The 25730-nt window shown below is 32.4% G+C and overlaps 5 protein-coding genes and 1 pseudogene across 9 annotated transcripts; 3 read left to right on the top strand and 3 right to left on the bottom strand.

The window, feature by feature from the left end:
* Positions 1-126: 126 nt before the first annotated feature.
* LOC131663648 (phosphatidate cytidylyltransferase, photoreceptor-specific) lies at positions 127-5226 on the bottom strand. The gene is made up of 11 exons (XM_058934158.1): positions 5073-5226; positions 4931-5003; positions 3810-3934; positions 3614-3710; positions 3361-3537; positions 2888-3090; positions 2642-2798; positions 2233-2385; positions 2017-2148; positions 1803-1937; positions 127-1728 (listed from the first exon to the last, which is right to left on the bottom strand). Exons 2-11 carry the CDS (start codon positions 4994-4996, stop codon positions 1639-1641), a joined length of 1335 nt encoding a protein of 444 aa, XP_058790141.1. The 5' UTR covers positions 4997-5003; positions 5073-5226; the 3' UTR covers positions 127-1638.
* A 770-nt stretch (positions 5227-5996) lies between these two features.
* Positions 5997-7449, top strand: LOC131663455 (vesicle transport protein USE1). The gene is made up of 5 exons (XM_058933881.1): positions 5997-6364; positions 6441-6490; positions 6575-6816; positions 6908-7225; positions 7311-7449. Exons 1-5 carry the CDS (start codon positions 6266-6268, stop codon positions 7349-7351), a joined length of 750 nt encoding a protein of 249 aa, XP_058789864.1. The 5' UTR covers positions 5997-6265; the 3' UTR covers positions 7352-7449.
* On the top strand, positions 7427-8883 carry LOC131663456 (osteoclast-stimulating factor 1-like). Its single transcript, XM_058933882.1, has 5 exons — positions 7427-7617; positions 7899-7945; positions 8014-8137; positions 8217-8428; positions 8514-8883. The coding sequence occupies exons 1-5, from the start codon at positions 7557-7559 to the stop codon at positions 8745-8747; spliced, it is 678 nt and encodes a 225-aa protein (XP_058789865.1). The 5' UTR covers positions 7427-7556; the 3' UTR covers positions 8748-8883.
* LOC131663454 (gamma-tubulin complex component 4) lies at positions 8727-11777 on the bottom strand. Of its 2 annotated transcripts, XM_058933880.1 has the most exons (9): positions 11566-11777; positions 11369-11489; positions 11044-11243; positions 10871-10965; positions 10651-10798; positions 9987-10563; positions 9558-9735; positions 9199-9424; positions 8727-9129 (listed from the first exon to the last, which is right to left on the bottom strand). In XM_058933880.1, exons 1-9 carry the CDS (start codon positions 11632-11634, stop codon positions 8878-8880), a joined length of 1866 nt encoding a protein of 621 aa, XP_058789863.1. In that variant the 5' UTR covers positions 11635-11777; the 3' UTR covers positions 8727-8877. The 2 variants fall into 2 exon arrangements, with proteins under 2 accessions (XP_058789863.1, XP_058789862.1); XM_058933879.1 differs by having other exon boundaries at positions 9987-10798.
* Positions 11778-14749: 2972 nt separating this feature from the next.
* On the bottom strand, positions 14750-21903 carry LOC131663651 (armadillo segment polarity protein-like). Of its 4 annotated transcripts, none has more exons than XR_009301872.1 (11): positions 21721-21903; positions 20844-20907; positions 20314-20559; positions 19796-20228; positions 19079-19440; positions 17902-18512; positions 17544-17717; positions 17167-17469; positions 16529-16628; positions 16148-16213; positions 15546-15682 (listed from the first exon to the last, which is right to left on the bottom strand). XR_009301872.1 is itself a non-coding variant. In XM_058934162.1 (11 exons), the coding sequence occupies exons 2-10, from the start codon at positions 20878-20880 to the stop codon at positions 16209-16211; spliced, it is 2271 nt and encodes a 756-aa protein (XP_058790145.1). In that variant the 5' UTR covers positions 20881-20907; positions 21721-21903; the 3' UTR covers positions 15562-15682; positions 16190-16208. The 4 variants fall into 4 exon arrangements, 3 of the variants coding, with proteins under 3 accessions (XP_058790144.1, XP_058790146.1, XP_058790145.1); XM_058934162.1 differs by having other exon boundaries at positions 15562-15682; positions 16190-16213; XM_058934161.1 differs by lacking the exon at positions 16148-16213 and having other exon boundaries at positions 14750-15682.
* A 548-nt stretch (positions 21904-22451) lies between these two features.
* On the top strand, positions 22452-25572 carry LOC131663521 (telomerase Cajal body protein 1-like; annotated as a pseudogene).
* The last annotated feature ends 158 nt before the right edge of the window (positions 25573-25730 follow it).

Below are 25730 nucleotides of genomic sequence, written 5' to 3'. Positions count from 1 at the left end.
CATATTGGATTAATTATAATCAAAATCAAATTTTTTTATAAAATTTATATCAGAATTTTGAAAGCTGAAGTAGAAAACCAATCTAATCATAAAAAGCGGCTGTGAAAGATTGTTCGACAATACAAAAATTTTGACTACTCTTTTGCATTAAGTCATCTTTATTTTAAATTTTTTTCTGTCTACACATCATAAATAAATTAATATATATTTTTACATAACTGAAGATACGATCACATTAAAATGTACAATTATTCGATAACATTCCATAATTAATATTCATAATATCTTTCTTTGTATATAATCTTTCCTTCAATCTCGCGTTCAACACTCATTCTCGTATACGTCGCATGTGCGCTCTCTCTCTCTCTCATTTTTATATAATCATTTGCATACTTTCATCCAATATTAAAATCAACAATGATAAAATATATCCACTTAATTATAACTGTATGTTTTTTAAGTGTATAACGTAATAAAATATATGTACAAATATTTTACTTACTTAACGCGTAAGTACAATGGAGTGCTTTCGTTTGTTTTAAACAATCTTCCGTAATTTTTAGTATCTAAATATATGTACGTGAATTTTTTTTCTTTTATGCATCTATCACTGTGTGTATACACTTGAGAGACATGAATTCCTTGTTTTCCTAATTAAACTTACATTTTTATACAAGACCACAAATAACTAGAGGATCTTTTTCTTTTATTACATTTTTAACACTGATGCTTCCGCACTGTGTTTTGTTTCTTGGCTTGACTATATTCTACATATAGTATTTTCATTGGAAATTAAAAAAATTAATATTTTTCGTATATGCGACAAATTATTATGTCATGATTGTTCTTCCTAATTGTTCGAATAAGACTATATACTAAATGAGATTTCTACGACACACACATATACACATAAAATAGTATGGTTTACTATGCGATTTTTAATTGCTACAACACTGACATCGCATGTCAGATAATAAATGCGAAGAAATACATTTATTTATGCCTAATATATCAAGAGACACATAATTCTTGTCGCTTTTTTTAGTTTTAAATGTACTATTTAAAAAGCAGTTTTTACTAACCACACAAACAAACAATTCAACAACTATTATTCATATGTATCAATCAACAAATTAGAATTTTCCAACAACTCAGCAAATTTAATAACTAATTAAATACAATTATTGTATTATCTTTTTTTGTATATAAATGCATAATAAAAAAAGGAAAGCTTTGCGAGATCTATGTATCCGATTCTTTTAAATTCATCGCATAGCCAAAAAATAGAGAATAAAAAAAACATAAAATAAAAAATCAATAAATAAATAATTTGTGACCTAAATCTTAAAACATCATAAGCTTTATGTATATGCTATCTGATTATGGTTTGAGGTTTTGATCAATTAAATGGTAGACTGACAGCAGAAAAACAGTGAAATAAATGGTGATAAATATGACTTAATGAGAAAGAGATACGAAATACCCGTAAAAAAGTTAAAAGACTGTTCTATTAAAGATTTCCAGGAACCAATGAAGTATTTGTCTAACAGCAATATACTTTATCCATCATGGTACTTGGTTATCAGGTATCTATCGTAATGAACGCAATTTATTTTTGAGAAAAAAAACTCAAAATACTTAGGAAGCATTTAAAAGTCCTTGATGCTGCAATGAGTCTTGCAAGCTCTGGAATAATTGTAATTGTTGCTCAGGTTTTAATGAAAACACCTGTAGAAAAGAAACACATATTGGTAAATTCTGATTTGTACAGACTGTGCGTACTTGTATGTACTTATACTAACCTGCTGCAGAAGTTTTTGAGGAGAAGCAGTGTGAATGAAAGACGAAATATACACGTTGACAAATGTAGCCATCAAATATTGACAATCGAATCGATCCATTATACCACCGTGGCCAGGGATAACGTCACCAAAATCCTGAATTATAAAAATTTGAAGATCAGAAAATTTACAAATATAATGTATCAACAACTATTATTCCAAATTTACTTATTACCTTAATTTTGAACGCTCTCTTAAAGCCGCTAGCAAAGAAACCACCGAACGGACCGATTACTGAACTAAATACTGACAGCGACAAGGAATGTAACATGAATGGGTAGATAGTGACAGTCGACTTCCATTTGAACTACAAATAAATTTGATTTGTTTACTGGTATACTTTTATATTAAAACATATTTTACGCGAATAATCATAGTGGTCCCTTCTTACTATGTTTGTTACAGTTTGCATGAAACTTGGTAAGGTGTATTCTTGTGGCTTGAATAAATAAGAAGGTTCACAATCCATAGTCATTCTTCCCAAAGCTTCACTATACTCAATTGGACAGACAAAGTAACGGTATTGGCACATGACGTACGCTATCTGTAAAATTTTAAAAATAGCAGTCAATTAATAATTGATTTTTAATGTTTGAGATATTATATTATTGTTCGATCAGTTGATATATCGGCTCAAGAGTTCGAAAAAAGGAAAAATGAATGTACTTTATTTAATATAGTAGTGTTAGGCACTATTGCATTACTGTTACTTATTTCGTTATTTGTCGAATGTGTTACAAACTTTTAAGAAACATTTTAAGAAAACTTGTAAGGCAAAAAAGTTTGTAAGATATACATACTAATAATCCTAATACGACAGTCGAAATACCGCCTCCAATAAATCCTTCCCAGGTTTTCTTTGGTGACAATTTAATCAAAGGTGTTCTACCAAAGAAAAAACCAAACACATACGCCATCACATCATTAATAACTATCATACTCACTGGTACAATAAACCTAAAAGTAAATTGTACATTCATTATTCAATTGATTATAGAATTAATTCAAAATAATACGACGGTTATGGTTATAATTATTTTTCTTACCATATTAAACCTTCAAATACATTTTGAATAATTAAATAACTCTGTGTTACCACAATTAATAGAGCAACATGAGTCCAGGCAAATAATGAAAATTGTTTCATGTAGTATTTCTTTACTAATGAAAGAACAAACCAAACAAAGCCAATAATGTAAAGACAAAATGATAAAAATCTATGGTATGTGACGAGAAAACGTAAATATTCCTGAAAAAAAAATAGTAAGTATTACATTTCCTGGTATTACATTATTCAAGGTTACCCACAAGACAGTTACAAAGCTTATTTAATTTTATTGATGTAGAAGCCCCACCCGTTTTCTGAGTGAAACCTTAGTTTGAGTAATAGTCAATGTAGAGAGAATGGCTATTGATTTTATGTCACATTTCAAAGATCAACTTATATAGTATTGACTATTACACTGAATATTTATGGAAATAGAATTCACAATATAGCAAAAAAAGATAAGTGTTTAACCGTTCTATTGATGATAACTCCAAAGTAGTCCATCAAATTTTCTCCATAGAAGAAATAATTGGAAGTAATTAAAAAATACCACGATAATGAGCGAAACCATGGCAATCCATGAATCCTGTATACTGCATAACCAATGTTTATGATTTCTTCAAAACATTTTACCTGTACAACTAAAACCTATGGTGGAAATAAAAAATATTGCTAATAAATTAAATTGCATAATTTTTTATAGTAATATAAATAATGTACAAACTGTAGCCATCATTGCTAAAGGGCCTCCATAAACGATCAAACAAAATGCTCCTATCATCACAAAAGTAAATATACCCCGAATAACCCAATTTTTCCAGCTGTAAAAACATAATATATTGCAAAATATGGTCAAGAAAATGGGGAAATAATGTATATAAATATGTGTTTGTTTTAAATATTATTTGATCAAGTTTTACCGATCAGGTAAGCCAGTAAGAGCTGATTTCAGGATCTCTGGAGTATGATCTGTCCCTTGTGGTAGGCTTTTTGCCATCTCGTCAACATCAAGTTTGGCATCGTCTTCAGACTCAATATCTTCTTTCTATAAGAAAATAGTTTATGTGTTTAAATTTATATTCAATGTAGAAAAGACAAGTCTTATGAGTTTTAATTATTAATTAATAAAAACAAATATAAACTAATAAAAGCTCTTTGTGGTAAATTACTATGTGGAAATCCTATTACAATTGTTTTTTCATTTACAAATATGTCATATTTGCCTTTAGATAAAACTGTTTTATTAATCCACCTAAAAGTAAATGTATGCACAGAGATCTGGGATATATTTATTAAAAAATAAATGTTTGCTATTATGTGATAAAATGGAAGCTTTATTTATTAGTGATTGATAAATCATTGAAATATAATTACAATAAGTATTTCATAATTAATTTAAAAAAGTTTCTTAATAACATGATATTAAAATCTTAAAAATAAATAAATTAATTTTTCAGATTCTCAAGTAAATTAACGAAATAAACCGAAGTCAGTATGATGAAAAAATGGTGCGTACTTAAAATGTGAAAAACGAATCGTTTCAAATAGAAATATATAATGCGCGATACACGTCAAATAAATAAATAATTACATCAAATAAGTTGACTATTTATATATCTCGCGAGAGCATGAGCAAAGTGCGTGCAACAACCACGTCATTGCGGGATTGCACATTTATCATACGCAGACTCTCATATTGAAATGAGAAAAAGGAAGAAGACTCCATTACCCTCGCTCATTGTTTACGTGCGCATCAACATTTTCTGTCAATTAATATTGGATACATATAGCAAACGTGACTTTCTTTTTTTTTACTCGACTTCTTTCTCAGTCTGGAGACCGAGTAAGGTCTTTTGGTTTGTCTGCTCATCTCTCTTTTTCTCTCTCTCTTACTGGCAACGAGTTGATGAATTTACAACAGGTGACTCGGTACTTTTTTCGTTTGACAGAGTTTGCTAGAAAAATCGCGAGGAATGTGAAAAACTATAACACAAAGGGGATGGACGTGATAAGGGAAATGATAAAAGGTGTAAATATTTACTTGGTCGTCACTGACGTCCTTTGGGGCCGCCGCCTCTGGTACCGTCCTTTTGCGCACCTCAGACATGATATTGCTGCGTGATAAGTTGTAAAAGATCTCGAGGGGTATCACCGAATGTTGAGACAATAGTCGTTATGCTCACCTGAGAGATACTCAGACACGGATAGTGAGATAGAATGGTCGCGCACGCACGAGGGTATAGCTTTATCTACATGGTAGCAGCGGCCAAACTGCAATAAACGCGATGACGACAGCAGTGATGCTGCTGTTGTTGCGAGCAGAACACTGCTTATGCGTGACAGGTTAAAAGAGCGCAGACGTAGAAACCTTCCCCTCTACGCTCCTCTCTTACCGCCCCTTCAACGAGTTCAATCTATTCCGTTCTCTTATTAGTGGCCGCAGTAGTGGCGGGGACAATAATGTTACTATATATATATATATATATATGAGAAAAGAAAAATAAGCACGACCGAAGTCGGCAAAGATCGGCAAGATTCGGGAAACTACGGATAATCAATCGTATGTTTGTTTTTCCCATTTTCTCGCCCACGCGTACCCAATTCTCCGAGGAATAGATTATAATGATCCAATAATGGGTTGTGTATGATAGGAGAAAAAAAATAAATATAGCATAAATACCCCTTTTTCGGGAAAAAAATATTTTTGCTGTAGAATGACAAAAATATGCCATGATATAATTAATGAACACTTCATGTAAATATATATGTATGTAGCAACCGTTTTACACAACTTTCATTGCTTCAGGGCATGTATGCAGTGTCAAGAAACTCGATTGGCAATCTACGTGATAAAGAATGATTAATAAAAACTTATATATCAATGAATTCGGATGCTATATTTTTATAACATTTCAATATTCTTACAAATTCATAATGATTAATTTAATCGTATTATACAATTAATACAGTTCCTATCATAGAAAAATAAGTTTAATAATAAATGTTTTGTTATATTTTTAACTGAGTTTAAACTCACCGCTTTTGGAATAGAACTGACATCTATGGGTGATATTTCTCAATCATAAATCATAACAAAATAATAAACAGCTGTTTTTAATCGAATGGTAAATCATTTCAAATAAATGTTAATTTTTTCATTTGACAGCTGCTAGTTATTGTTTTTACTTATATAACCGATAAAAAAATACCTTTTAAAGTTATTGAAGTGCAAATTGAAATCGGGCTAGCATAGTAATTGTCATTCAAATTATATGACGAAATAGTACAAGGTGGTTCATGAAAATTGAATATACATGGGTTAAATCAATAAATAATATATTTTTTGCTTTCTGAGGATTAAATTGTTTTTCAAAATATGACTGTAAAAACCAGATTAGAAATAAATTTAAGAAGATTGCTAGGTCAATGTGAATTGCTTGCTAAAGATGATTTTGTTGATTGGAAACTTGAAATGGTAAATTTATACAGCAACAATATTTTGATTACTTTGTCTTTTCATGAAGTTATTTAATATTTTTTTAAATTTACAGTATCTAGAAGCTGTACAAGAGATGATTGAAAAACTTCAAACATCTCCAGGGTGACATTGCTTTTTTGATAACTCAACATGAAAAGTCTTGGATGTAATGAATAATTATAATTTATTTTCTTTTTATTATTACAGGAAGCCATGTAGAGATATTATGGTTAAATATATAAAAAGGGTTGAGTTTTTAAAAGGTGTTATAAATACAAAGAAAATTTCAAATCCTGTTGAGCGAGTAGTTGCTGCTCAAATGCTACCTATAAATATCATATCAACAAATGAAGCAATTGATGGACCCAGTATAACCACTCAGATACATCAGAGGACTACTGCCAAATATGGTCAAGAAGTTAGAGAAGAATTATTTAAATCCAATTCGGGTAAACTGAAGTAGTTTTAATATTTATATAACTGTATATTAATGCACTATTAATTGAACCAATTCTTTTGATTTGCCAAAAATTAATTTAGTTGATGGAGCGAGAAAGAGACATTTTGGTACAATTGAAGATAGTCAGGATATAGATGCTGTTCTAAAGCATCATCGGGAAGTACAAGAGAAAGTTGCTGAAAACATGATTAGTCTTACTAAGAGTATGAAAGAACATGCTTTGACTGCTAATAGAATAATTAAAAGAGATGTTATACTCTTAGAAAAATCTGATCGTTTGACTGATCAGAATACATCCAGATTAAAAAACGAATCAGTGAAACTATCAGAACATACTAAATCTAATTGGAGGTGTTGGACATGGTTGATGTTAGCATTTGTTATTGTAGTATTCTTAAGTAAGTTTTGCTTTAAGATAAAGCATAATTGTCTTATATATATGATTCATATAATTGTGCTAATCACATATATAATTTATTTCAGATATGGTTATTTTCATGAGTATTGCAAAAAAAAAATATTAGTTTGATTAATTTAAATAAGTTAACTATTTTTAATTAATTATAGTTATTTTATATTTAAAACTTAATATTTTTTATTTCAATTGTACATTGAATCATTTGACAATAGTGTAGTATATCACATGCTGGCAAAGCACATACTATAGTAAATAAAGAAACAGTACTGTTATGATTATTATCATGAGTATTGTGTGTACAATCAGTTACAATGGCTGCTACTGTAAATATACCAGGGCGTCCTGCTCCTCCAAAACCGATTTCAAAACCTGGTAAATTTTTTAATGTTTTCTACAGTAATTACATTTACATAAAATATAATTTACTTTGAATGAATGTAATATACTCTATGCAAATAAACTTGATTAAAAAATTACTATGTGCTCTTATGATTTAAACGACTATTCTTACAACTAGTTTCTAATTCAAACAAAAGGTTCACTTTCAGCAATAGTTTTTGTAAAGCAGATATGTACATTTTTTAAAAAAGACAAAAGTAAATTTGAAGGAATATCTTGTCTAGCTGTTTATTATATATATTATTTATTTTAAGGTAAAGTGAAAGTTGTAAGAGCACTGATGAAGTATACTGCACAACATGTGAGTCACTATTTCACACTTTTTTAATCAGTGAAGATAAAAAATCTTTGAGATCAATATTTTTATAGAATGATGAATTGTCATTTGAAGAAGGTGACTTGCTCTATGTCTATGATAGTGGGCTATTGACTAGCAGTAATCAATTACAAGCTAGGTGTGGCAACAAAAAAGGATGGATACCAGCAAATTATGGTATGCGAGTAATAGGAACCGTACTTGTCTAATTAATTTTTATCAAATAGTTTATATTAATTTTGTCATGTTGATACAGTTGAAGAAAAAGTAGAAGAACTTGTTTTACCTTTGCATGAGGCTGCAAGACGAGGGAATATATCATTTTTACAAGAATGTTTAAGTGGTGGTGTGTCTGGTACTGGATTAGATTCAGCAGGTAATACACCATTATATTGGGCTGCTCGGGCTGGTCATGAAGATTGTGTCAAATTACTACTAGATTTACAAAATCCTGCTATAAATGCTCAGGTACCATGCATTACTGTTAAATAATCCATGTTATTGATCAAAACTGTGATAAGATGAAATAAAATTTTATTTATATTTTTAATAGAATAAAATGGGTGATTCCCCTTTACATGTGGCAGCAAGTCATGGACATTTAAATGTAGTGAATCTTTTATTGGAAGCTGGCAGTGATGTAAGCTTGCAAAACAATGATGGATATACTGCAGAAGAACTAGCATGTGATTCTACGATAAAGAATGCTATTCAAATGAGCCAACAAGATCCAAGTATAAATACACACAATTATAATGAAGATGACTATGGTGATGAGAGTGATTGAAATCTGATTTCTTACTTTATTGAAGATAAATTTATATTTCTTAATAATTATATATACTGTAGAGTATTTATTTATAATTAAGGTGGTGTAAATAGATTTTATGATTTGCTACATTGCAGCTAAGATTCATTTATAGCTGTTTACTGCTAAACCATCTGTTGAAATCAAGTCTTAGCAATAGTTGTGCCAAATGTTCTCCACTTGGTTGAGCACGAACTCTATTTAATGTCTTTGTCAACCAACTCATTAATCCATCTAATACATCATTCAATGATTTTAACTCTTGTTTTTCCGTTTCGAGTAAATTATCTATTTCCCAAACTGACGCATTACGAATAAAGTCGTCGCATAGCCGTAATAATAATCGAATTAGCTTACTTACCTGCATTTGAAAAAGATATTAGTAAAATTTTTATTTTTTCAAAAAGAGTTTATCTAACTAAATACTTACAGGGTTTTTTTTCTTGGTACTATCTCCCAATGTTAAAAAAGTTCGTGACATAATATTTTTCAAAAACATTGTATGTGCTCTTTGTACTTCTTCAAAATTTCGGGTACTTTTCATACCGTTTTCCATTATTGCATATTGACTTTCTATAACATCAACTTGCAAATAATACTGTAAATTATCAATGATGAAAATGAGATTATTTCTTAGCTGCATTACATCACTATCTCTGAAAATCAAAATAGCATTTATATGTACTTATTTATACTAAATAATTATAAGACTGGGATGTATAAACAATTTAAGTAATAAATTATTTTTAAAATACTATATGCCATGCCTTAAATAAAAATAGAACTTACATATTTTTAGAATTCATGTGATCTCTCCATAAATTCCACAAGTTAATTTGGGTTTTCTTTACTCTTAGCAAAAACCTAAATAAATTATTGTAATGGCCCATAGTTGTTGGATTGAAAATTAAATGTAAAGGCCACATAACTTTGTATTTCAAGTTAATCAATCCCCATCCTTTTTTATCTAAAAAAATATATGTTCGATATAAGTTTCCAATTGTATTTTGAAATAGTACATTGCGATACAAGTGCTCGCTTCGTTCGGGCGTAAACGCCACATGAGACGAGAAACTCTTCCCGCACTTGTATCGTAATGTACTATTTCGATACTCCGTGCGCAAAGTGCGTCTTTCCCGCACGCTCAGCAGAAAACGTGCGTGGAAAATTGCACTTTCTATACGTCGTATCAAACAAATTTTTTAATTTAATAATTACCTATAGGATCTTCTCTTTCTTTTTCTGAAATTTCAGCACTACCACCAGTGGTTTGCTCGGTTATTTCCGCTAGATTGTCTCTCTCATCTTTAGTTGTTTCTAATATAGGTACAGTAAAAGTAAAACTCTCTAAGGCAATTTCTTCAGTAGAAGTTCTTCTCATGGCCATTTGAAAAGCTAAATTCACGTCACGCGATGTATGGTTTGTTGAAGTTTTCTCAAGAATATGCGTAGCTAGTTTGATAAATTCCAAAAACATATCTCCACGTCCCATCAAATAAAAGTCTTTGATAAGTTTAAACCGACTCATAAGTTGTGCTTCTTCAACAGCAACATGCCACAAATGTTGAGTTACACATTGTTTCAATTTATCAACCATCCTTTCAAATTCAACTAGTGCAAAAATTGGTCTTGCTTGTAATAAATGAAGCTTCTTGAAGTATTCATACTCTTTTTCTCCCCATATCAAATTCTCTGCATTTGTTGTCAAGGTTTTCAAGTCTTTTTTCTGACGAGGATCATTGCCAAACATTATTATAGTTTGACCTATTGTTAAAATTTTATTAGCTAATGATAGCTTTATGTAATAAGGTAAAACATTCACATTAATATCATAATCCCACATTTCACTTGATAATTTTTTAATATCTTTTTCTATATTTACATCCTTATCTTTATCATCACCAATAATTAGATCATTACTTTTTTCAGTCTTTTGAATAAAAAATTCTTTGTGTACATCTTCTAAATGACCATACAAAAGCCAGCTTGTTAAATGTTTATAGAAAACAACATGAACACAGTGAGTCATCCTATAAAAATAAATAAATATTTCACAGAAGTGTCCATTGCAATTCAGTGGAAATTTATGTTACGATCCATACTTTTGAAGAGCTTCTCTCACTTGGGAAACACCAGTGTTATTATAATGATGTAAACATTGCAAAATCCGACAGCCAAATAAATTTTCTGATTCAATCTATGAACAATAAAATTGATATGAATTGACTGAATCATTTCAAACTATAAAAAATAAAAATAAAATGAGTAATTGTACTTCTCGAATAATACTGTTGAGTATTGAAAATAGTGAAAGATACTTTTGAACGCGGCACAAGATCATTGATACTGGTGTATATCCATCATTCAAAACTGTTCTTTCCATAGCTATAACTTCTTCTCTAAATGGTTCCAAAGCATTATTCATACCATCACACAATGCTGCTAAGTATAATCCATTGTTTGGATATCTGGGATCTGTGTTAAATACAAGGTTATTGTGATACCTTAATAAAGGACTATATGAATTATTTATACAATAAGTTATCTTTATTAATTATTAATATTAATAATTATTAATCTTAGATTACTAAGATACTCACCAATAGTAGAACTTTTTTTCTTTATGAATTTTCTTATATTATTGTAGTCTTTAACAATCGCCAAAATCTTGGTAATTAAAACTTTTTCACCAGGATGAAGATAATTATCAAATCTCAAGGGCTGTAATTTGAAATAGTTTCAAATAGTATAATTTTATTACAACAAAACATAAATATCTATTTATGATTATTTTTACGTCTGTTTCAATGATTTCTGCAACGCTCGACGTACAACCCCATAACGACAGTAAAATTTCGTGTAACATTTTGCATATATGTACTAGGTCTACTATTTACATAATTTTATGTTTTTTATTTCACGTTACTGATCAACAATAACATTATTAGAATTTTAGCATTTTGAAAATATTTTTAGGTTATATTTTGAGCGGGTGATCATTTATAATTAGTTAGTTTACTGATACTCATACATGACGATAGTTTAGTTTACTAGATGGCGGTGGGTCTCTTTGAGACTCCGATATGCCAAAACGCATGCGTTGACCATCATACATTGTATGTATGATGTACATACATACATGCATACACATGGCGATGGCTCTCACGCATGCGCGTTTTGTGATAGCGCCTAAATTTAAATTGATGAAAGATTAGTAATAAGCTCTACCTGACCTGAAATGAAAACAAATTCATAGACCATTTGTTTTTATTATATTACTATAATTGATTGATTGAAGTTTTCATCCTAACATGCCTGTCCTTGATGATGCATTAATTAAGGGGAAGGGTATTTTGAGGACTTCAAGAAGTTTCTCCTGAGACACAAGGTAATGATAATGAGCTTTATCTTAAAAAATAATTATGATATTTAGAGATTTTATCGAAACTGAGGACAATATTGATGAAAATGAAAATAAAAATCTTTATATGGAGGCGTCGAATGATGAGTTTAGTAAATCTGGAGATGGATTGGACAATCAGGATAGGGTTAAAATTGGCAATGATTTTGATGAATCTAATTTAATTCCAAGTTGAAATTCTGTATTATCTAAAACAAGACAACAAAAATATTACAATATAAACTAATAGTTTAGTAAAAAATAGTATGAGATAATTGTTTTACGAAAATGTAGCCAGAATTTTAGGTATTAAATAAATCGAGGTCGAAAAAATCGATTCTGAAATGTTCAGGACTCTGTCCACAGGAAATAAATTAAGTGAAAATAACGTTGGACAATTACTTTTGTTTATAACTCGCAAACAGCCTAACTGACGGTAAGGTGACCTACACCAAAAAAAGGCGTTATAATTATAAGGGGATGTGATACCTCTGTTTTACCGATATTTTCATTGAGGTATATATATTTACTCCTACAATAAAATACGCATCAGAGAACGTTCATACTTCGGGCTCATAATTCGGGTTCATAATTGATTATTAGACAATAAAGCAAAGTACGGTCGACTCGTTGATGAAATCAACAAAAATTATTCATTTCCATAACAATACTTCGTGGTGACTGTTTATTTTTCTCAGATAAAATTATTGATCCAGATTTCTTTTAAAAAAATAATTTTGTCAATTTTATTAAAATGAGTCGACTACATTTCGCTTTATTATCTAATAACACGAGCCGACATTTCTTAGATTTAGAGACCAGATAAGGTATTTCCAAAGGGATTTTGGTGTGCTGAATATAAATTCGAGGTCAGAATATTGCTTCATCACCCTCAGTTTTCGAAATATTCTAATTTTCAATTGTTAAAAACACTTTTTTGATATTTACAAACCCCTATAACTGTGAAAAAAATTTGCTGTTGTTGCAAATTTGACAACACCTTAAAGAGCAATTCTTGCCCTTCAAAGCGCACTCCTCATTTATTACAATATCATTTTTTCCGTCAGAGATACAATCCATTGAAGTATGATAAATTTGCATTTTCGCGAATGTCGTTTAAGCAGAGGAAAGTTTCTCTGAAAGATAATCTTCGCTGAAAAATAAAATAATATCCCAAGTTCTTTAATCAAAGAATCCTGTACCCTGCTAGGCAATAACCTCAGTCGGCTACATCTCCTGTACCCTGCAACAACCCCTGACCGTTACGTCCCAAGTTCCTTAACTCACGAACCCTGTACCCTGCTAGGTTAACTACTATTATTTTTTTTCACAAAGTTACAAGGGTTGGAAAACAGCAAAAAAAGTGTTTTTGACATTTTTAGATTAGAATATCTTGAAAACTGAGAGTGATAGAGCATTTCTGAGCTCGGATTCAAATTCACCTCACCAAATCCCTTCGGAAATACCTTGTCTGGTCTCTGGGTCCAGATATTTTTCAAGTTTTGTCGGCCTGTGTAATCAATTATTAGCCGAAACATAAACATCTTCCGATGTGTATTTTAGGACAAAATATGTTCTTACATATAAGAAAAAGTTAGTAAAATAAAAATATGGCATCACCTTATATCTTACATAAGAAACGATATTTTGCTCAACATCGATAAACGCAAAGTTTCAAAACTAACTACTTCGGCATGTGCGTCGGGAGGAAAGAGAGAGGAAATCATAGCCGAAACTGGCATAAATAAGAAATTCTATCAAGCAATAAGATAAAGGCAAAACGATAAACATTAACAAGCAGAAGAAAAAGCTATTTGTAAGTTTTATATATAACAGCTATAGAGTGAAACTATACAGGATATGATAAGACTACTGTTTTTGCCAAATATTGATGTATTAGAGGGAATGTTCATTGAAGAAAAACAATTGAGATTCTTTTATTGAACTTTGACCAATTTTGTTAGCAAAAGCTACTTTTTAATATAGAAACATCGATTAATGATTTTCATATCAAATTATTCCAGTATCATGAATATTTCTGTATACTGTAAGTTTTATAGCTAATCATAAGTAATATTAAAAATGTATGACAAACTCTTTCTATCAACTGATAATTAAATCAATAGTCTTTTAAATATGTACCAACTTTTTCTGTAATTTATTCTATAAAATTAAGTCGCACATTATAAAGCATAAATGTTTACAAATTAGAGTTTTTTATGTTATCACTTCAAAACGTCCATGTACACAATTTATTTGAAAGGTATGTCGACGATGTATCAAAGTGCGGCCTATATCGTCCGCATGGGCTTACAAACACGAACTAAGCATTTTAATTACGCGTACCACGAATAGCTCAAACGAGAAGGGGAAAAGAAGAGCGCAAAGAATGTGGGCGAAAATCGATGAATATATTGCTCTCCGATATTGAATAGTTTGGGCACGTGAGACATTTAGGAATCTTGCAAGTTCCGATGTACTTATTTTTTTCCTTTTTCATCTATAACTAAAAAATGAAATATAATTTTATACTCACTTTTCGTATATTTAAGCATTGTAAATGAAAAAAACTCAATGACGACCATTATAGTAATCTTTTATTTCTCAATCGTCGCTAAAATTCTAGAATACAAATACATAATTGTATATTCGTATTATATAATAATTATAATATACTTTCTTGTGAAAAAAAATTGCCACTGTCAAAACATCTGCATCGAGATGGGATCGCGTCGACAGTAAACCACGAGTGGCTAAACCGCGTCGCGAATCAAAGATTGGAGCTTGAAACAAATATTGTCTACATTGAAATCATTCAAAGTCTAGATGTTTCATTTAGTTGTAATGTTTAGAATGTTTATTTCAAGCGCTTTTAAAAAATGAACAGATAATCAAAGTATTTACACTGATTCGTCTGTCAAAACAACACTAGCTACATAAGTGAATTCACTAAAAAAATTATTCTAAAAACTATACTGCCTTATTCTTATTAGATTGAAGAAAGAAAATCATTGAAAAAAATTCTTTCACGTTACTTTATGTTAAAAAAAAATGCAAATTGAAAATTTTATTTTTTCCTGGGGCAGCATGTCTACTAGAAGCTCTTTATAAATACTCCGTGTTGTAAAAAAAGAAAATTCATCTGAATCGAATACGTTTCTTTATAATTTTACCCTGTGATGATATGCTTTATGTATCAATATATAATTTGAAATAGAAATAAGCTCGAAGTCAAGGCACACTCAGCTTCGTCAAATGATTAAAGGTCCAGTAGACATCCTGTCAGTCACTTGGATAGTCGTTCAGAGATCCGTGTCGTACCAAGCGGCGGATACGGAATTCTGATCTTGATTAGGGGTTGGCTGAGCTTGAGGAGGCGGCTGAAGATCACCAAGTTGCTCGAAGCTCAGGTCGTCTTCGTGTGATACGTCCATCGCATCAATTGCGCCATAGGTTGATCCGTTACCGCCAATCTCAAGACCCTGCATCGAATCTATTGGTATCTGGTCATAACCTGAAGATAGAAATAGATAAGTTAGCATTAAATTTGAAGAATACTTTAGGCAAACTCAAGTACTGCCTAGTAGTTTGAACTTTATTCAAGATTTCATTAGTATTAAACTATCAGACTAATATCAATAAATATGGTCTATAGGATTACTAATCTCACTTCAGAAAATAAAAGATAACGTCATTAAATATAATTATTAAATAATAATCTTATCTGCATACATTACTGTAGAAAATCAAAGAAACATATAATATAAAACTAAATAAAAACTTAAATCTCACAAATAAATATAATAATAAACACTATTTCATAAACAAAATAAGCTCTTTTTATTTATGAATAAATAAATAAATGATAATATGTAGTAAAACATGCGAGTAATGGAGCTTAAACTTCTATAAATGCACAATAACATCAATAAGCAAGCTAACCAACATATACAACACCAATGATTATCATGTTTTTCACCTAGAAATTTATACTGCACGACAGTGTCGCGTAGTCTCTTACTTATCGTTTAGTCCATCGGTTAGTCTGTTAAAATAAATAAAGTATTCTTTATAATCATATCCGTTTATAGATGGCGATCTATTAGTGAATCTAAAATTTGCTTGGATGACAGTAATAATTCTGAGAGAATTTATATTTAATTTGAACAATGTTTTGTTGTACATAAAATAGATAAGCAGAATAGTTAGACTATTGGACAAAGTTAGATGATTGAAATGAAAATTTACTTTCGAAATGTTTTTACAAATGAATGCATTATTAATAGCGTATTGAAACAAGGATTCATAGTTTCGAGAAGTATTATTTTAGCGAGGGCAGTAGAGATATAATGCTTTTTACCTTGAGGCTGGTACATACCACCCCCACCGTGGCTGCTGTGTATACTTGGTGGTCCTTGTCCATACATACCCTCGTATGCTTGTTCGGCTCCGAGCATATCCTAAGAATTTGTATGTTTATGTCAAGAAAAAGAAAATTTCAAATAAACGCTGCATAATATTCATATCGTCGACCAATTATTTTAATATCCAACGAAATTTCAGAAAAAAAATATTAAACAATCGTTACACGATTAATTTACGTACCGAATATAAAGGATTGTTTTTAACACTTATTAATGTTTGTCACCTTGATTCTTGACGAGTTGTTGGCATCAAAGTTATGTATCGTAATATTGTAATGTATTTGACATATAATTTACTATCTCATAGCAACTAACTGCTAGTCTGTTTTTTATTACTTTCCCGTGAACGACTACTGTTATTCACAACGATGTCACAAAAATTAGTTACGACTCACTCAACCATGAATCTAACAAGCAAATTGAATGATATATGATATATGTTGCAATGATATGCGTGATAGTACTAGTAATAACGAGTGGCTTGTCACAGTAAATACTCCTTCCTTTTTTATGAATCACACCACCAATGATTCATTTTTTCTCACCTTTTAATCAAATGTATTTATCAAAGTACCTGTAGATCAGGTCCCATAGTGAAATCAGCATTATTCCACATATTAGGATCTTCGCGCAGTAGCGAGTTGGTCAGTTCAACGGACAATCGTTTCTTATAATCTTGAGGCTTGTCCTCGCTCATGCGGAAGAGAACAGCAGCGGCATAGGTGGCAACGCCTTCATTACGTGAATGTAAAAGTTCGGTCAATGGTGCGGTGGCACCTTCTTGTTCGATCATCTCGGCACCTTCCTTGTCAACGGCTAACTCGCAAAGTACTCCTGCAGCAACTCGCTGTATGTTTTCGATTTCATTGAAGAGGAGCTGAAATCAAAATAGGTCGTTAATATTTGACGTTGAAAAAAGTTTATATAATGATGGATGCAAGAAAATGTTACCTGCACGAAGATCGGAATAATCATTTGGGTGCGGATTAGAGCTCTGTTGTGCGATTCTCTAGCGAGAATATGAAGTGCACCAACAGTGCCTTCAACGATTTCCTCCATGCGTACACCATCTGCGTAAGCTCCGGAAGCTGGGCCAGTTCCAGTATTGGCTACCGAAGATCGTTGCTGCAAGAATAAATAATGTTAAAGTCACTGGTTTACTTGTTCAATAAACATCCTATTTTTTAAGAATCTAAATTGAGCGTTATTTCATAAAAAATTAAAAGCTTGTTCTGTAATAATTTAAATTCAATTGGTATGAAATATTCAGATAAAACAAAATCAATCACAAACAATAAATATAACTCACTTTCTCGGTATCTTGGAATGCACGTATCAGCAGTCGCACAAGGTGATGAATAGCCCCGTGCTCTCTAAGTGGTACATGATTAGCCGGGCATAATGCTAAATTTCTGGTCAATCCAATAACTGCCTTGACAAGCGGCCACCTCGACGGTGGTTGCAATAGCTTGACGATAACTTGAATACCATAATTTGCTCTGACGGCGTTCTGTGCCATTTCAGCTTCGACGTGTCTAGATGTTAGATGACGCAGAGCACAAACAGCTGGTTCGGTGATCTCCTCACGGTCACCAGCATTAAGAATAGTACGTACAAGAGCGTCGACTCCCCCGACTTGGCAAACGGTAAGTTTGTTGCGTTGGTTATTGCAGGTTAAATTGGAAAGAATACCCGCAGCACAGGTGACGACGTTTACATCGCTCGAGGCCAACAGCTGAACAAGACTCTGTAGTAAGTGTTCCATGCCATCAACTTTTGTGCCAGCGTCGGATAAGTTGCGGAGAGTCCACAAACAATTTTGAACCAAACGTTGACTTGTGTGACCGAGATGCATGGCCAGTGCTTGCATACCGCCTGCTTCTACTATAGATGGCTTGTTACTAGCGCATACCGATAGTACTATAACAGTTAAAGATTGAGGGTTTAACTAACTTTTAATAGAACAGACAGTTTATTATTCGTAATTATTTAACGAAAAGGAATGAACGGCAAAGTTATACTTTGATCGAATTAATAATGAAACGGAAGTATCTTGGAAGCTTATCTTTTCAAATGCAAATATCTCCAATGAAATCGATTAAGCCATTTTAGATATGTATACAGACACACATAAAAAAATGAGGTCGAATACAGAACCTCCTCGCTTTTGGAGTCGGTGAAAAACATACGATGCAGTATCGTAAAAAAGTAAAAAGCTGCAAATCTTTTCTTTAATGACGGAGCATCAGATGTGATGAATTTATAGTGAAATTTGTGGAAAAATTACACAATAGTATGCCCTTTAACTTTCAAATTAAAGCTTCCCTTCAAAATCACAAGAAATCCAAGTATTTTCTAACAACATGATATTTAATGTGAATCAAATAATTTATTAAATAAATTAATGCATATTTTTATGTCATATATTTCCTCATATATTCAAATTTTTTAATAATTAAACCTAACAAAAATCAATCAGCACCAACCTTTTAAAACTCTCGAAGTAGTCCACAGTAATTTTTCGTAATCGTAAGTCCGCATAATACGCACCAGCTCAGCTGGTCCCTGAGATGCAAGAATAATAAGTTTGCTCTCTTGATTGCCGTAAGCAAGAATCTGTAGGCAGTCAGTGACAATAGCCAAGAACTTGACATTATTTCGCTGCAATAGGAACACCATACGTTGAAGTCCACCAGCGAGACGCACTGCCATTTTTGAACCATCTTGATGAAGAAGCAAGTTATGGAGAGTGGTGATGGCGTAAAACAACACTGACTCGATACTCGAACTGAGTAGCTTGACTAAAGCTGGGATTCCGCCGCTCTTAAAGATTGCCAAGAGACCTTGTCTGTGGACATTTGAATAAAATAATAATTATTTAGTTTGAAAGATAACTATTAGAAACTAATCTGCATAATACATATGAATGACATCTTAAGTAATTGCTAGTGTTATTCATATCCGAAGCGCTTTCTTTTTTGAATATTCATGAAGTTAACTCGCAAAAAATTATCATGTATTTTAATTAGAAAAAAGAATTTACATATTATGCAGAACGTAAACGGCTAGCCACTACATAAAATGCATCTCTTTTTCATATGCTTTAATATATGGTAATGTGCATGAAAGCGCCTCACTCGTTAGAAATATAACAGGAAAAACTTGAGAAAAGTAGTCTCTTATTCATAGCATATTTAACTGACCTGTGATGTGACAAATTATGCAAAGTACCAACAGCGGCCTTAGTCGACTCGAGATCTTCGCTATTAGAGATAGCTCTGACCAAAGTTTCAACCATCTGCAAGCTGTTCATAATTGCATGTCTGGAAGCTTCTTTCTTTGACAACTGATGAACAACCATAGCGGCCTGCGACACAACGACTTGATCTTCGTCATTGAGCAATTTAATCAACTCGGGAATAGCTCGCGTAGCAAGATCAGCGTCGTCCTGGAAGTTGATTAAATTGACAACCGCATGTTTTAACATTTGACTGGGCTCGCTCAAACGTTGCACTGCTGTTGGTTGTGCTGGGTCGAATTGGGTTGAAGGGATTTCGATGCCTTCTTCAAGTGTCTCCGGGAACATCGCTGCACGTACTCGCTGAGAGCGAGTATGGCTTAATTGCTGGTTCATGTCTAATAAGCAAATAGAAACATCATCAGAATTTTACGAATGTTTCTAAAATGAAAGCGCTAGTGTATGATAATGAATATTAAATACCATCAACTTGGTCAGGCGTGAAATTCTGAGCGTAACCCTGATCAAGATCGAACATTAATGGGTCACCCTCCATTTCATCGTCATCTTTGCCTGTAAGCGATGGTGCTTGAGTTGCTGCACCTGAGTGGATACCCGAATCAGCCATATATGAGTTTTGCTGCCACATGAGGGTATGCTCTTTGCTTGACATCGGCATCCCAAGATCGCCTGCTGGGCCTTGGGCCTGCTGGTAGTTGCCGTGCGACACTATGCAGATAAAGCAATTAAAACAGGTTAGCTTTATATGTATTAGCAGTAAAGTCGTTTAAACGATAATACGTTGCAGGGATGAATTACCAATCACTTATTATTCGCTATTCTTACATCATATTTGTTTTAGATTTCATTCAAATTAAATATGCAATCAATAACAAGTTTTGAAGCAATAAAATTTGATTTTCACCGAAACGATAATAAAACATGAGTAACGATCGTCTTCACAATTAATCGTGATAATTTGACAAATCAATTGACAATATTTTCACACTTACTCGGCCTGGATTGGTTCGATGACATCTGATAACTCATAGCTGTGGTGTTTCAGTTGATCCGCACCTACAACAAAAAGAACGTAAACCCATTCGACCAATACCTCTAGAAAAGTCAAACTAACACCATCCTAGATCTCTATGTCTATAAACAATTTTGTTGTACACATCAATTTTACATGCGTTGTGCGATGACGTTTCAGACGCAATCCCTGTGAAGAATAACTAATGTACCCGCGCGCAATACCACATCGCCGTTGAAAAAGAATTTTACTCTTCGCAAGAACCTTTTTAGAAAAGCATACACATAGAAACTCTCAGTCGTAAATCTCTCGCTCCACTACCTACTCGCTCTGAACGTTCATTCAAAATAAAAAAAAACAGCACGCATTCCTTTGAGTTTCTCTTTTTCTCTCGTTTACTCCCTTTCGGAAACATACACAACAATCGTACACCCGCTGTCAAAGAAAGAAAGAGAGAAAGAGCGAGAGGGGGGAGAGAGAGAAAATGCAGGTAGATTCTCTGGTGCGCAGCAGGGGAGGGATTAGAGGGTACTACACCAACTATGTGTACCTGCAGCGCATACATTTTTCAAAGAGGTTCTCACGAGGGCGAGCTCTTTTAATTAAGGATGATCAAAGCCGCGAATATACACCGTATACGCTAGGTTTATGCATGTGTATGCAGTAGCATCCACGTCATATACAGCAAGTAGCGAGAGCAACCGACGCGTTTCTCTCTATAGCGCACACACTTGTTTACACTGAGCAAGCGAGGCGTGGGCGGCACACAACAAAGGCTTTCTCAACACTGTCTATCACACACACACATCTGATCGATACCTTCTTCTCTCGTAATCTTTTTTTTTCACATCACTCACCGCTTTTATTATCTTTGCCACTTCTCCGCGATAGTCGCTTTACTATCTCTTTGATATACGATGATTCACTCGTACTGCAGCAACTGAATGAAACACTGAAGGCGCGACGTATGGAGTTCTCTCTCTCTCTCTTTTTTAACGCAGCTGCAATGGCAGCAAGCGACGCGCGCTTAAAGAGAGTGGGAAACGGACTGGCGCTCTGCTGGCGTTCGTTCGTTTCGTTCCCTTCCTCCACGTATTGCGCGAGATTATATCTATGTATGAGGAAGATGGCTAAGAACTTTATCAATTGCTGATAACATAGCTGGAGAGCACTGCAAATTTTATTTGTTTCTGGTATGCATATAAAGTTAGCGCGTATATGTGATGTTTTTTTTAAAATGAGTTTCAAAGCTAACAGCTTAGAAAAAAAATTTTAATATTTAACTGGTTATTTGCTTAGTTTTTAATTGACAAAACTTTGAAGTATGAACATTTTTCATAAAGTATAACTTGATTAAGTTATCGAATAATGAATTTTCAATTGCGTTTATTATTATTCAATGCTTTAATAAATCTTTAAAATAAACGCACCAACAAAATTCAAAATATCGCTAATAATGGCGTTACTGTCTACGAGGGTTGTCCGATAAGTACTTAGCCTCACCGCCCGATGGCGCCACTCTCGCAAAAGAAATATTCTATCACGTAGTACAACCTTCTCGATGGTTACTGTCAAGATTTTAGCCGGGTCGAAGTTGTAGTTTATTTTTGAGAGCGTGTGAAAGCAAGTGTGTCCGTTGATTTTTGAAAAATGGAAAAAGAGCAGTATCGGTCGGTGATTCGATTCTTGTTTTTGGAAGGGAAATCACGCAACGAAATTAAAAAGCGCTTGGATGCTGTGTACGGTGACTCTCTCCTTCGATGGCAACCGTCAAAAATTGGTTTAATGAGTTTCAACGTGGTCGCACGTCGATTTTTGATGAGCCACGTCCAGGTGCTCCGAAAACGGCTACCACGGAGGATAACGTGACAAAAATTCACGATCTCGTATTGGCAGATCGACGATTGAAAGTGCGCGAGATAGCTAGGATCATAGGCATCTCAAAAGACCACGTAGGTCATGTCCTGCATGAAATTTTGTGCATGAAAAAGCCGTCAGCGCGATGGGTGCCGCGTTTGCTCACTCTGAACAACAAGCGCAACCGTGAGACAACTTCAGAGCAATGTCTGATGCTGTTTAAGCGCAATCCGAAGGAGTTGGGCCAAGTGTATCGAACTAAAAGCAGACTATGTTGAAAAATAAAACGCCACTTTTCCAAAATTTTGTAGGCTAAGTACTTATCGGACCACCCTCGTATATGTACAGTGCGTTCACAGAGACTATATACATATGGTTTCTATGTATTCAGGTAATGCCATATCATGAAGAACAGAAGACTCGCGCCTTATAGTCGGCACGTCACGTCTGTCGTTTGTTTACATTATTTAAAGAGCTAAAACTGAAGTACATACGTAATTTAAATACCAAATTAAACCGGATGCGTAAACTATATATGTTATTATACTAAACTATTTAATGTAAAATTGCGTTGATTTGTTTAAATTTTAGTTTGAACAGTAATAATAGCAGTAGAAGAGAAAAAAGTGTTTTAAATGGAAACAGATGTAGTTACACAGCTAATACTGGCGGAAAAGCAACAAAAGTTGCTCGAAAAGAACGAAGAAACCGAAGCACTGGAAAATAGTTGTTCAATGATGAAAAAAATTGAAGATTTTGTTATTAAGTCGAAGATTATAATTGAGAATTCAGTTAACAATATCAAAGGAAATTTTCCTGTAAATGTCAAAGATGTTAACAATTTGTCCTCATCATTTGAAAATCAAACTTTGCAAGAACACAAACGAATGGATATTGATGGTAATAAGGCGTAGGAGAATTATAACAATTTCATTGATGAAAAATTGAAAGAGGTATTTTTAAATGTTCAAAATTTCATCATAAAAGTTGCAATGATCAACTTACTTAAACGCAAACTTCATTAATGATATTGAACAACTACTATTTTTTAGAATCCTTCAAACATAGTAGTAGAAAGTACAAATACAGTAAAGTGTATTCCAGCTATTGAACTTGAAAAACTAGAAAATGAAACTATTGATAACCAAGATTATGTTCAACTAGTTTATGAATGGAGCTCACTAAAGTTATTGTGTTCAGCAAAAAAGGAATTCAAGCCAACAGATAAATGTGAAAATTTCACAGAGTTGTTTCTGGTCACCAGATGGGAACATGTATTTTAGTACCTAGTGAGGACTTTAAATTCAGAATTTTTTGTGTCCCTCATGAACTATACTCAGGAATTCTACCAGAAGATTTTCAAAAGAATAACTTTGTCATCTGCTCGAATCAAAGAAGGAGGGTTGATCTACGATTGCTGTTGGTATCCGTACATGAGTTCCTGGCATTCAACATGTTGTTTTCTATCTGCAAGTCAAAGAAGCCCTATACACCTGTGGGATGCTTGTACAGGTGAACTTAAAGCAACTTATAGGGCATATAATCAGTTGGTCTCAATAACTTCAAGTTTCAAAAGAATTTTTAGATGTAATGAACTAATTATTTTGTCTTTTATAATGTTGATGAAGTAGAAGCTGCTGTTAGTGTTCAATTTACTGACTGTGGTACAAGAGTGTGGAGCGGATATAAAAATGTTTTACACATTTTTGACAGTTATGTACCTGGACGACAAATAGAAAATATTTACTTAAATAAAGATTTTCCAAATGTCACAGGATTAGTTTCTTGCATTCAGGAAAATCCTGAAATATCTGGCTTAATTGCCCGTGGAAATTACTCCAAATGTATAGGTAAACTTCAACTCTGTATTTTCTAATTAATTTTTATACTACAAAAAATAAAAGTAAGATGGTATAATAGAAGTTCAATATTTTTAGGATTATATAAAGATGGTCCCCTTTGTTCTTTCAAAACCACCAGTGGAGTAACTCAAATAGAATTCAGTCCATGTGGAACTAAACTTTACTCGGCTGTTTGTAAGGATAGTAAATTTTTGTGTTGGGATTTGAGAAAGCCTGGTACAGTTTAATATTCATTTCAAAATCGTCAGTCTGACACTAATCAAAGAATACACTTTTCTTTATCATATAATGATAAATAAATAGTTTCTGGTAAGTTATTATGTTATGGTTAGTGGTTTTAATATTATTGCCAAAAAAAAGAATAAATGTTAATTTAAATAGTTTTTAGGAGGTAGTGATGGTGTAGTTAAAATATGGCATATTTCAAATGATCTTCAAACTGAAAAATTTTAAAACAGCGTTATAGAATAATTGTTTCAAAAGATTGCGTTAATGGTATAAATTTGCACAAGAATCTTCCAATGCTGGCAGTATCAACAAGTACCAGAATTCACAGTGAAGAAAATAATTACCATGATAATAGTCTTCGCTTTTACTGGCTTAGCAGTAGATAATAAAATTAATTGTAAAAAAATATAATTAAACCACTTTGTACATTTTTTTCGTATTAACATATCATTAAGAAGAATTTTGGTGTAAAAATTTTAAGTTATAAGAAAATTGTAAAAGTAAATATAAAAATACGGAATCAGACATCAGCGATCTGTTATTCAAACATCATAAGTATAAATAGAATATACATAAAAAAAATTCTTTGTAGAATAAGTAGCATGTTTTTTTACTTTAGTTTTTGCTTGTTGGGCATTTATTGTTATTTATAACTGGGTAAAAAGACGAAAAATAAGTTTCTGTAAAAATTCGCCTGTAAAAGCTCGAGCAGTTCTAGTTAAAGCTTTTTAAATTTTTTAAGATTTTTCATAATTTCACCAAAACGTGTCAGTTTGAAATGAATTTTTTACAAGTTATAAATAACATAGTAGCTTACTGAGTCTTAAGAGAGGACTTTGTATGACTACATTTGAAGAGTATAATATTCTGTAATAGGCAATAACAAATTTTAAAACATATTGTACTAATCGTAGCAATGA

The sequence above is a fragment of the Phymastichus coffea genome, unplaced genomic scaffold (assembly GCF_024137745.1).
Source record: "Phymastichus coffea isolate CEN01 unplaced genomic scaffold, Cenicafe_Pcof_1.1 PCOF00036, whole genome shotgun sequence".
Lineage (NCBI taxonomy): Eukaryota > Metazoa > Arthropoda > Insecta > Hymenoptera > Eulophidae > Phymastichus > Phymastichus coffea.
Note: the sequence above shows the minus strand (reverse complement) of the source record. Positions and strands in the feature narration are given on the sequence as shown.